Source organism: Lynx canadensis, chromosome A2 (assembly GCF_007474595.2).
Source record: "Lynx canadensis isolate LIC74 chromosome A2, mLynCan4.pri.v2, whole genome shotgun sequence".
Taxonomy (NCBI): domain Eukaryota; kingdom Metazoa; phylum Chordata; class Mammalia; order Carnivora; family Felidae; genus Lynx; species Lynx canadensis.
Window position 1 is genome coordinate 90992589 of NC_044304.2, and position 12976 is coordinate 91005564.

Here is a 12976-nt window from a genome sequence, read left to right on the forward strand (position 1 = left end):
TATTCTTAAGTTTGTTATTGTTTTTGGTGTACTTGTAAATGGGACTGATTCCTTCATTTCTTTGTCTGCTGCTTTGTTATTGGTGTATAGAAAGGCAACAAATTTCTGTACATTGATTTTGAATCCTGTGACTTTGTTGAATTCATGTATTCCAAAAATTTTTTGGTGGAGTCTTTCGGGTTTTCTACATAGAGTATTATGTTGTCTGCAAATAGTCAAAGTTTGACTCCTTTCTTGCTGATTTGGATGCCTTTTTGTTGTCTGATTGCTGAGGCTAAGATTTCCAATAGTATGTTGAATAGTAATGATGAAAGTGAACATCCCTGTCTTGGTCCTGACTATAGGGGAAAAGCTCTCAGTTTTTCCCCACTGAGGATATTAGCTGTGGGTCTTTAGCATATGGGCTTTATGATGTTGAGGTACGTTCCATCATTCCCTACTTTGTTGAGGGTTTTTATCAAGAATGGATGCTGGTTTGTGTGTGTGTGTGTGTGTGTGTGTGTGTGTGTGTGTGTGAGAAACAGCATTTTTATACTTTAAATTAGGCATTTGCTTTTTTCATTATTTTTATTGTGAGTCTTTTTACATCTCTAAATAACCTATGTTCAAGTGCTCAAATAAATAAAATAAAGACTGTAACTGGTTTTGATGAAAGTTTAAGAAGCAGTATAAAAACTCATGTGACTTTATAGTAGTATTATATTTTGTAGCAGATATAATTGATTAATTATTTCCAGATTAGTCATGTAAAGAAAGAATGAGGCCCAGGACACATTGCTCAGGATAATCAAGAAAAAGCATTATCAGATAAGGCCCCCATGTGGCAGTTTAATGACTCGTTGTACATACAAAAAAAAAAAAGTTCTTTCTTAACAAGAAATCTTTTCAGCAAATACCTGTGTCAACCGAATTCGCTGAACAAGTAGCGTTTGAAGAAACTTTATTACCTGATCATCTAAGATGGAGTTTTAGTAAGTCTTCAGTTATAAGTAAAAATTTGTAGTACAAACAATATGAAAATGTACTTGAAGCTAGAGAGCCAATTTTAAGAATAACAACACCTCACTTTCCAGTATTTGACAAAACCACTTAGTTTTGTCTTCTTGATAAATGTTAAGGACTTGTGTGTCCTCTCCTTCCTGTGGGACAAACCAGCATAGGGGTCTAGGAATTTTCTTGATAACTGATAGCTTTCCACTCTTTTCCTTATGCAGTTTTCACTTGTTTTTAAACAACAAAAAAATCAGTTTGAGGAGTGTTTGTCATTGCCAGTGCAAATATTTTGCAATGACTGCATGCATAGTTAGTGTATCTATTTCCTTATGGCTACTTCTGAATTCACCGTTGGTCTAGCAAGAGGGGACAAGTTAAGTCAGAGCTTCTAGAATGGCAACTTCCTTAAAAGCTTCCATGTTGGCAGAGAGCAGACAAGAAATGTTTGGAGACAAGTGCACTGACCTAGAAAACCCTCCTGCTTTTATTATTTTAGAAATATAAAGTTTAAAGTCTAAGTTATTTTTTATAATTTTAATGTGTGAATGTTTATTGCAGTAAGTTAGTTAAGAAAAGTATTTTTTTTCTACACAGATTTTTATTCTATTATGATTAGAGTTAGTAGCTGAAAGGGCTGTCTTTGCCTTAATCTATAGAGACTTTTTTTTTTTTTTTACAAACTCAGATATTAGTAATCTACAGTTTTATTATACAAAACTCTTTTTAAAGTGTTCGGCATAAAGTAACAATACCTCCTTTGTATAATATACATGAAGGCCAGATATCCATTTACACTAAACGATGTATTCTATAACAATCATCTTTGACAGAAACTTCAAAATTAAAGGTGGAAGTTATATGGATTTGGGGGACACTAAAATTGTAAAATTTCAGCAAAATAATGCCAAATGTAACTTGAAGTTACATTTAATGAACGTTTATTGAGTACTTGTTCTATGCAGGGAAGGTTCCACAAGGCCCATAATTATTAACGGATTTCACTCTAAATCTGAGCATATTGATACCAAGGGAGATGGACCGCCACATAGGTGAGTACGGGAGAACCAGGTAGAGGCCAAGACCTTCCTGCTGGTAAGGCCAGGGGGTGAAGTTTTGCAAAGTGGGCGCTAGATTCCAAACACGCGCGACAAGAGCGGTACCCTTCTCAGGGAGCAGCCCAGAAGAGCCAAGGGCCAACCCTCCCTAGACTCACTGTTCCCCACGCAACCCCGGAGTCGCTGCCCAGGCCAGGAGAAGCGGGAAGGGGCAAGACCGCACATTAGCACCGCGCTGGTTCTCATGTGGGTGGTCAGTCCTGGCTACAGGACATGCTGGGTCTAGGGTAGGAGCGACGTGGAGTGGACGGTCAAGAAATTCCATCATGAGACGCTCAAGAGGGATATTCCACGGGCATTTTCCCTCCCTGGGGCTATTTGTCTCTGTTTTCCAGGCCAGGGGAAGAAATTAGGACAAAAAAAAAAACCCTGCTCCATTCCTGAGAGTCAAGTGCTAGGTAGGGTGGACAGCCGGACTGCTGCATTTTCGGGACCAAGGACCTTAGAAGAGGTTAAGGGCAGGAAAAAGATCAACTGCTAGGGATCCTAGTGGTTAAAGCCGGGCTTTCTGCAAGGGTCGGCATTCTGCCTGGGGCTCTCCGGCGCCCCGCATCCCACAATCCCCGGGCAAACTGCGACGCCGCTCCGATGCGTGCTGGCTGCCTGCGGCACGCGTGCTGCGAGCACGAGCCCGGCGTCTTGACAGCTGCCCACGCGCCGGGGAGGTGCTCCAGCACGCTGCATTAAAAAGGCCACGCGGCCGGCCCCGCCCCTCGCGTGCCGCGATTGGCTCCAGGTGGACTCCGTTGGTCTGATAGGTGCAGGACGGGCGGGGCTGCGCGCGCCAGGTCCGTGGCTTCACCGTGGCCGCCGCAGCTGGGGCGCGAGTGGCTGCCGAAGGCGGGCGGTAGGGCGTGAGGGCCAGCGGGAACGCGCGCGTGCTGGCAGCCGAGGTCCCTCAGGAAGCAGGGGAGCGCCCAACGCCGCCCCGCACGCGCCGCCCGAGGCCGGCGGCGCGCGCGAGGGCGGGGGAGGTGCGCGCGTGTGTGCGAGTGAGTGTGTGTGTGTGTGTGTTGGGCTTGGGTGCGGAGCGTGAGCCGTCAGTGCCCGGGTACCGGTTACCCCGCGGTCTTCCACATCCTCCGTCGGTCCCTGCTCCTTCCCACGACCCTACAGTGTCCTCCCACGGTCGCAAAACGAGCAAGAGCGTTACGGAGCAGGTGTGGGGGGGGGTGGTGGAGAGGAAGGGTAGCACCAGACAAAAGGGGCGCCGGGGTCAGCCCGCCATGGCCTCCCGAAGCCTGGGGGGCCTGAGCGGGAGCCGCTGCGGGGGCGGCGGCGGCGGCAAGAAGAGCCTGAGCGCCCGCAATGCTGCGGTGGAGAGGAGGAACCTGATCACCGTGTGCAGGTACGGCGCGGCCCGCAGAGCGCTGCGAGGGGAGGGGGCCGCCGGCGCCCCAGGCTTCGGGCTTCGGGCGAGCGCGCGTGCTCCCTGGGGGTCCCGCAGACCCGGGGCTGTAGCCCCAGTCTCTGCCGCACCGGGCGTGTCCGCCGGCGCGAGCGCCCTGAAAGGGGTCGGGGTCTGGGCACCGCTGAGGCCCGGGACTTTCCGTCAGTTTCAGCACTGGAAGCAAGCGAGGAGAAGGCTTGGGGCGGGGCTGGGGGAGGATTTGTTTTGAATGTGCCTTCTAGTGTCAGAGTAAAAGAGGAGGGCAGGGAGGAAGTGCTCTTTCATTTACTGCACATTAAGCTGTCAACTAGCTTTTGGTAAAATCGTCGTCACTGTGATTATTTACTGTGTTGTCTCAAAATCGGAATGCATTTTGGTTTTGTTTTGGCTTGTTTACATATGTATTCAGTCATTTCATTCCACCAGTATTGAGTGTCTACTACAACAAGCCTGCTGTGTGTGTGTGTGTGTGTGTGTGTGTGTGTGTGTGTGTGTGTGTGTTTTCTCTCTCCACTTTTGAATTGCAGTGCTAGTGCAGTTTCTGCAGTTGTTTTTAAGAGTGGGACTGTGGAAGATACTGAGGCTTCATGTCAATGATTTATTCCACGTCTGCCTCTCCTTCAATGTTTTCTAATTGTAAATGTAGTATTCCTTTACTCTGGAACATATAGAAACATAAAAAGGAATAATTAGTATCTATAAGTCTAGTATTCAGAAATAACTGATTTTTCACCAAACACCTCCGCAGCAACTATCGGTAATCCTCTAAGAATTAGGGAATGATTACACCTTTCCCTTCCTTGCAATTTCTGTCTGTATATTTCTTCCTGTGTAACATGTGTCTGGCATCTTATGCATTATACAGATACAGATATTTATACTAGGACTTATATTCAATAACTTTGAGCGACTTGTTTTTAATTTGGACTGTTACAGATGTTTGCCTATATAGCAGGAAGACCTGCCTCGCTGTTACTGCACTTAGAGCTGTAAACCATATTATAATGTGGAATTGGTTTAATTTACCATTTGTGCTGTCTAGAATGCAACCTTTTGAGGAAGACAGGTTTTAAATGTATTTAAATCCAGATAAATCTTTTTTTTTTTTTTAAGTTGGGAAAAACAGAACAATAAGCAAGGCTGATTTCTTAGTTTTATTTTATATACATTAGAGATTATTTTATTTTTCTAAAAGATAATCATCTCAAGCAGGATCCAACATATACAGCGCTTCTTGGGGTACCGTATTTTATAAAAGCTCCATCAGAGTTAAATTTCACAGGAGAGCTTTTTGCTCAATTATATTTTTTTACTTTTTTAAAACCTTCCTACTATAGCATCTGATGCTCAGGAAGTATTTATTGAATGAATAAATTCAGTGGTGGGTACTATTTCTTTTGCTTCTCCATTTTTGTCATGGCCGATTTTAGGTTATTTAATGTTCATCTCCTTCATCACAGGCCGAGGCCTGAAAAAAGGGCTTGTATCTCAACCTTATTTAAATAACATTTTAAGTTATGGATAAGAAATTTCAGTTATATCACACTGATTTGTGTGGACAGCTGTTTGGGCTAGCTGTATTTTCATTAATTTTATTTGCATAATTATTTTCGATTGTGAATGAGTATCAGTGCTGACCTTAGTTATAATTTACTTGTAAGTTTAGTATTGTAGCTAAAGTACATTTCAGTTTTTCAACATGTATTTATGTGGATTTACTACTAAGGTTGTTCTTTATGTCCGAAGAGGTGATAGTTTATATAAATTACATCCATCTCAATAGTAATGGGATCTGTTTGATAGGCTTTGTCTAAAAGGCTTTTACTTTTTGGGGAAAAAAGTCACTATAGGCCATTTGTATGCTTTAAGTAGCTCTGCCCCTAATTCAGCAAAATGAACAAATCAATATTTATTCATTTGCGTTTCTTTGCCTTTCAGAGTTACCATATTGTAGAATCTCACCCATGTCTCTTAATTCATTTTTTAATTTTTATTTATGAAGTTAGAGGTGATTTGATAGTTAAGTTGGGAAGAAGTTGGATTAGAGTCTGAGTTCTATGTTTACCTTGTCATTGACTAGTTGTATGTCCTTTAACAAGCCATGCAAACATCTCATTTTCTAGTTTTCACATATGTAAAATAATCTTGTACTAGATCATTAGTAAGCTTCAGTAACAGCCCTAAAACTAATAATAGTCTTGATGCCAAATGTGTTCATTTTTTTTCTTTTGAATTTCTCCAAATATGAGCAGGGTAATGGTAGACATAGGTTTTATGGTAGCTAGATGAGGCATGTGCATTTTTCTCTTTAAAGAAAAATATTTTGAACTGTGCCTTCCATTTTGTTTCTCTACTGATGTTCTAGAAAACTTGTGAACAGTTTAACAAAGCAAACCAAAGCAAAGGTTCCCCCCCCACATATCATTCTACTGTATCTATAATACTTATATAGTAATGCTTTTTCCTTAATCCTTAAACGTTATGCATATTTGCAGCTTAGTTTTGAAACCTTATTATGTATCTTCCTAATTCTTTAGGTTTAAAGCCTTATACAACAACAATATTGTTATGGTGTTAAACTTTTGAAGTGGGTTATTTGGTTAGGTTAAGATAGTCAAGACTTGAATTAAATTGCAGTACATTGTGATTGTGTATGTAATTATTTCATCGCTTGTTTTTGTTCCATTGAACATTGTACTGCAGCCTTAAAAATACTTGTATGGTACTTAGTAAGTAAGTACTATTTTATCATGCTTTTTACAGATTGTGGTGGAGAGAAAGTAGGTCATTTGAGGCTTCTAAATATTCCACACTCAACTCCAAAATATTCGTAGACTGATGTTGGCTCTGTGTACCAACTAGTATTTTCCCTGCATATTCTCTACCATTTAGAACTTTGAAAAATTAATTTTTTAAGGTCTTATAGGCTTTTTTTTTAGCCTGCATTTTTCATCCATAGGAAATCAGGTACATTAGTCATTTTTTCTGTCATTTTTAAGCTTCATGTTTTACTGAAAAGCTTACATATTCCTTTAATTTTACTTCTGTTGACAAGGAGAATTTAAATCTAGTCTCTTTCTGTGGGTTAATATTGTTTTATGAGAAAGCTGTTACAGTATACAGTTTAAATATATATGCATAAACAGCTTTTAAAATAATATTCAGCTTTTACATCAATTTTTTAAGAGAAACTCCTCACACAGTCATAATTTTCCTGTCTTGTGAGGAGAAAGGATTAACGAGTGATTTAAGGAGAAAGTGTGATGAGTGGAGACAAATGATGGTTATCAAATTTAAAGTACTTCTAATAAGATGTACATAGTTATTCTTGGATGTCTGTAGGTGAATATATTACTTCATAATTTGAAAGTTATTTCAAGTAACAGTAGGGCCTTATTTTTCCAGTGTAGTCAGGGAATGAGGTGCTCATATTTTCCATGTTATTAATGTTTGAGTTAAGCTTAAAATTCTCCCATTAGCTAGAGTGCCCTACTCAGCATTAATTGTGGAGTACAGTCTTCTGAATAACTGAAGCTTTTAAGTGTTCAAATTTAAGCCATAATAAATAACAATATTTAAAATATTTTGGGTGAACTGCTTTTAAAAATGGATGACACATTTCCCTACCTTCTTTAAAAAGACTCTCTAAAGAATAATAAAATCCTTATTAAAGACTTCACTCTGAATCTGTTTCTGTGAATATGCCCTCTGCAGTGGCTGCCCTGGGGACTCTTGAAATACATAGAGCTTTTTGCTACATGGCCCCTGAAGATTGTCTTTCAAGTTTTTTGTCTGGTTTTGTATTCTGCTGTCGCCTCCTACCAAGTTGTTATTTCTTACAACTTTGCCTGTTTCTGGCAGCTCTTTCCTTTATGCTTCCATCCTCACATGCTTCTTATAATTGGTTGTGATCTAGGAAAGCAGATAAGTAAATTTATCATATGTTAAAAAAAAAAAGGCACCCAGAGGCCTTAGTTAAGTGAGTGATCTTTAGCACTCTGAACTTCACATTCTACTTGATGAATAATCAGAAAGAAGGTCTATTCCTATGCTTGAACTTGGTGGGTAAAATGCAGATATGTAAAATGTTACTGAGTATTATTGGCAATATAATCCTTTAACTTTAAATCCAGTGACTTACTCTACTTGTTACTATTGGCTTGAGTATCCCTCATGAGACTGTTCATCCCTTGGCTATAGTGATTATATTTTTGGTGAAAGCTCTTTTAGTCATGCTATGTGTGGCAGAACTTGGGGTCTGGTCTTTGATCAACATTTTTAGTTGTATTCTCTTGGAGCAGGTTCAGTATCATTTCTAAGGATTGTTAGAGCCCTGATAGTAGGTATTCACAACCGAGGTAGCATGATAATCTTTTCAGCTATTGGTCCTGGATAAGCTTCTCAGCATTCATAGAAAGTTATTATCTCATTCCCTAGCTAAAATGTGTTCATACTCAACTTACAGAGAATAGCTGTCCTCCACACATTTACCTGCACTGCTTATCGTAACTTCACTGCTGATAGATAAATTTGAGAAGCTCAGTTGAAAGATAAGATACTCAGGGGAGAATATGTGAAGCTTATCCACTGTTGTATTCAGTCTTACAGGTTTAAAAGATCTGTCTCTGAGTCGGTCCAAATCATCAGAAAGCAGTTGGGTATGTTCACACACTCCTTTCACCAGTTGCTTTTACAAAATTGTGTATTGGTAAGATTCCGCTAGCCTATATTGTGGGTCATCAGAAGAAGCATTCACAGGTCTTCTTGACATTGTTGTCAAGAACATCATTATGTCAAGAAGTGTCTTCTTTTTGTAAAGATTTCTGTGAGAAATATCGGTTTTATTTTAGTGCCAAGAATTCTATCTCTAGGCAGTTGGTGTATTTATATCTACTGGACACAAATGTGTAACTGACAACTTCTCTTTTCTTACACAGCTTTAGAAATTTCAGTATTAAATCTGTAGCCAAGCTTTAAATGATAGGTAGAACATGGGAATATTGCATTTAGCCTTATTCTTAGCTGTTCTTTGTTTCCACATTTTTCATATAAATTATTACTGGGGCACCTGGGTGGCTCAGTGGGTTGATTCTGACTCCTTTTTTTTTTTTTAAATTTATTTTTATTTATTTTGAGAGAGAGAGACCAAGCAGGGGAGGGACAGAGAGAGGGAGGGACAAGCAAGGGACAGCTTGCACCATCAGTGCAGAGCCCCATGTGGGGCTGTAACTCACAAACGGTGAGATGATGACCTGAGCTGAAATCTAGAGTGGGACAGTTAACTGACTGAACCACCCAGGTGCCCCAAGATTCCGACTCTTGATTTCTGGTCTCATGATCTCATGGTTTGTGGGATGGAGGCTGTGCCTGACAGTATGGAGCCTGCTTGGGATTCTTTTCTCTCTCTCTCCCCCTCTCTCTTTTTCTCTTTTCCGCCCTCCCCTACTTGCACATGTGTATGCTGTCTCTCTCAAAATAAATAAACATTAAAAAAGTAATTACTGATTTATAATCTGTATACAGAAAGTACACATAGCTCAGTGAATTTTTTGCAAAGAGAACACTACAGTGTAACTAATACCCAGGTCAAGAAAAAGAACGTTACCCTTCATATATTCAAATATTCTTAAATTTTTCTCAAACATGTTGGTAGTTTTGAATATCTCTTTTTAAACCTATTTGTTTATATTTTTTATACTGTAACAAATCATTAAAATTTTTTTCAATCTCTTTTTTTCTCGCTGATGCATAGACATAAAATCAACCTTGTAAAATACTTGTTTTGTGATCTAGTAATCTTAACCAGGTTTACTTATTCTAACAGATTTTCTGCAGTTTTTTTTTTTAAATTTTGAATATAGTCATGTCATCTGCTTGTTTTATTTCTTCCTTTTTCAACTTTTACACCTTTGTTTTCTTGTTTTGCTGCACTCCCTAGGACCACATTATTGTAGAAAATATTAACAATTTTACCATGAAGCAGATATTTGCAATCAAATGTTTTTTCTGTCTACCAAAATAAACATAATTTCTCTCTCTTTTTTTTGGTTTATGTGGTAAATTACATTGATTGACTTTTGGAGGTTAAACTACTCTGGAATAAAAACGTGCTATATTGTTAACTTTTTAATATATATTATATATATATGATATATATAATATATGCTTTTACATATATTTAATATATTTTACATATAACATATATATTAATAATATATATATTAATGAGTTAATATTCTTTTGGGATTTTTGCGTATATGTTCATGAAAGAGATTTATCTGTAATTGTTCTTATAGTGTCCTTGTTTAGTTTTGTCATTTAGATTATCTGACCTTATAAAGCAAGTTGGGAAATATTCCTCTGCAGAAGAATTTGTGTAAGATTAGATTATTTCTTTCTTAAACTTTTGGAAGAATTCACCAGGGAAGAAATTTGAACTGCTAATTGTTTTTGTGGGAAGTCTTTTAGTAACAGATTTAATTTATTTAATAGACACTGTAGAATTCAGATTTCCTTTTACTTCTTGAATCAGCCTTCAGTGAGTTCTTCATGTGTGTTATCAAATTTATTCCTAAGACCTTTAAAATATCCTCTTAAAATATTTTTTTATTCTTTAAAAAAAGTCTGTAGTATTTCTTTCCTTACTCTTTATTTAAGTTCTTGTTCTTTTTCTAATTTCTTGTGATGGGGTTTTAGATTACTGTTTTTCAGCCTTTCTTTTCTAGTAAATACCTTTTAAATACAGATGCCCTTCTTGGACATTACTTTGGGATTGTTCACAAGATTTGAAATGTTGTATCTTTATTATTAATTTGTTTAAAATGTTTTCTAATTTATGTTGGGATTTCCTCTTCAACTCAGGGATTATTTAAAAAAATTTTTATCTTTCCAACAGTTTAGGGTTTTCTAGTTATTTTTAGATACTGATTTCCAACTTAATTCTACTCTACGGAGAACATATTCTGAAAGCTTTTAAACTTTTGACATTTTGGGGGCGCCTGGATGGCGCAGTCGGTTAAGCGTCCGACTTCAGCCAGGTCACGATCTCGCGGTCCGTGAGTTCGAGCCCTGCGTCAGGCTCTGGGCTGATGGCTCAGAGCCCGGAGCCTGTTTCCGATTCTGTGTCTCCCTCTCTCTCTGCCCCTCCCCCGTTCATGCTCTGTCTCTCTCTGTCCCAAAAATAAATAAACGTTGAAAAAAAAATTAAACTTTTGACATTTTGTTTATGCTTGCTTTATGATACAGCATATGGTTAGTTTTGATAAATACTTCATGTATATTTGAAAAACATATATATTCTGTCATTGATTGCATGTTCTGTCTATGCTAGTTAGATCTAAGTATGTTAATTTTGTTATTCCTATTTTCTGTAACCTTACTGGTTTTTGTATGCTTAGTCTATCTGATTTTGAGAGGTATGTTAAAGTCTGTCTCTGAGTGTACATTTGTCTATTTCTTCTTTTAGTGTGTCATTTTAGCTGTCAGTATTTTGTTGGTATGTGCAGATTAAGAGTTGTGATCTCTTCCTAGGGGTTGGATTATTTGTCATCATGAAATGTCTTTAATACTGTTACTGCCTGAAAGTCTATTTTGTCTGCTATTAGATAAAACTTTCTTTCAGCCAATGTTTGTATGTATGATGTATGTTTTTCCACCCTTAACTTTTAATCTTTTTGTCCTTAAACATTTTTATTTAAATGTTTATTTATTTTCGAGAGAGTGAGCATGAGCAGGAGAAAGGCAGAGAGACAGGGAAACACAGAATCTAAAGCAGGTTCCAGGCTCTGAGCTGTCAGCACAGAACCTGAAGTAGGGCTCGAACTCATGAACCAGGAGATCATGACCTGAGCTGAAGTCAACGTTTAACTGACTGAGCCACACAGGCGCCCCTTAATCTTTTTGTCCTTAAATATAACGTGTCTCATAGGCAGGATAGAATTGAATTTTGCCTCTTATCCAACCTTTTATTTGGAGTATTTAGTCTATTTACATTTAATGTTGTTATATTTGGGTTTATAGCTACCATTTAACTCTTTGTGTTTACTTTTTTTTCTTCTTATATGTCAGTAAAGTATTTTTTATTTATTCCACTATTCCAGTTTTTCTAGGGACTTGTTAGTCATATATTCTTTTTCATTTTCTATATATATGATTGCTATCCTTTTAGCAGTTACTCTTGATTTGTTACAGTGAAATATAAATCTAACTCTCACTGCTTCTCCAGTAGTGTTAGAACCATTTATTCATTCTCATCCTGAGACATTTTAAGTCTACATATATTTTACATTCTATAAGATTCTTTTATTACTGTATTTTACACTTGATATTCAGGCAATACACGTTTGCATTTACCAACATATTTACCCATGCCATTGATCTTCCATCAAGTTTGGAAAGATTTGGCTAATTTTTTTTTTTTGTAAATTTTTTAAAATGTTTATTTTTGAGAGTGAGAGAGCGCGTGCACGTGCATGCGCTTGCATGAGTGGGGGAGGGGCAGAGAGAGAAGGAGACATCGAATCTGAAGCAGGCTTCAGGCTCTGAGCTGTCAGCTCCTGATGCAGGGCTGGAACCCATGAACCACGAGATCATGACCTGAGCTGAAGTCGAACACTTAACCAACTGAGCCACCGGGCGCTCCTTGGCTAATAATCTTTTTAACCTTCAATTACATATATGATCAATTTTACCCGGCTCCACTTGCCCTATATCCTTTTCTGTATTTTCTCTTCATTTTCTCTGTGCTTCAGTTTGTTTATTTTCTATTGACTTCTCTTTTCATTAATCTTGTCTTCTGATGTTTCTCATCTACTGTTTAACTCATTAAATGAGTTTTTAATTTCATATAGTCCTAGAATTTTAATTTGATTCCTTTTTAATAAACTCTAGTCTTCTGATAGAAATGCCTGTCTTTTTATCTATATCCATCTTTTCCTGTATTCTCTAGGTCATATTAATCATGGTTATTTTAGGGATGCCCACTCTCACCGCTGTTGTTTAACATAGTGCTGGAAGTTCTAGCATCAGCAATCAGACAACAAAAGGAAATCAAAGGCATCAAAATTGGCAAAGATGAAGTCAAGCTTTCGCTTTTTGCAGATGACATGATATTATACATGGAAAATCCGATAGACTCCACCAAAAGTCTGCTAGAACTGATACATGAATTCAGCAAAGTTGCAGGATACAAAATCAATGTCCAGAAATCAGTTGCATTCTTATACACTAACAATGAAGCCACAGAAAGACAAATAAAGAAAATGATCCCATTCACAATTGCACCAAGAAGCATAAAATACCTAGGAATAAATCTAACCAAAGATGTAAAGGATCTGTATGCTGAAAACTATAGAAAGCTTATGAAGGAAATTGAAGAAGATTTAAAGAAATGGAAAGACATTCCCTGCTCATGGATTGGAAAAATAAATATTGTCAAAATGTCAATACTACCCAAAGCTATCTACACATTCAATGCAAT

At 38.0% G+C, this 12976-nt stretch overlaps 1 protein-coding gene across 4 annotated transcripts in view; it reads left to right on the forward strand.

Moving 5' to 3' along the window:
* The first annotated feature begins 2966 nt into the window (after positions 1-2966).
* Positions 2967-12976, forward strand: part of RUNDC3B (RUN domain containing 3B) — a 154796-nt gene continuing 144786 nt past the window's right edge. For 2 of the 4 annotated variants that reach the window (XM_030307895.1, XM_030307894.1), the window contains exon 1: positions 2968-3456. In XM_030307895.1, the coding sequence (XP_030163755.1) occupies positions 3335-3456 (122 nt within the window). In that variant the 5' untranslated portion in view covers positions 2968-3334. Of the gene's footprint in view, positions 3457-12976 lie in introns of all 4 variants that reach the window. The other 2 variants (XM_030307893.1, XM_030307896.1) reach the window with 2 other exon arrangements.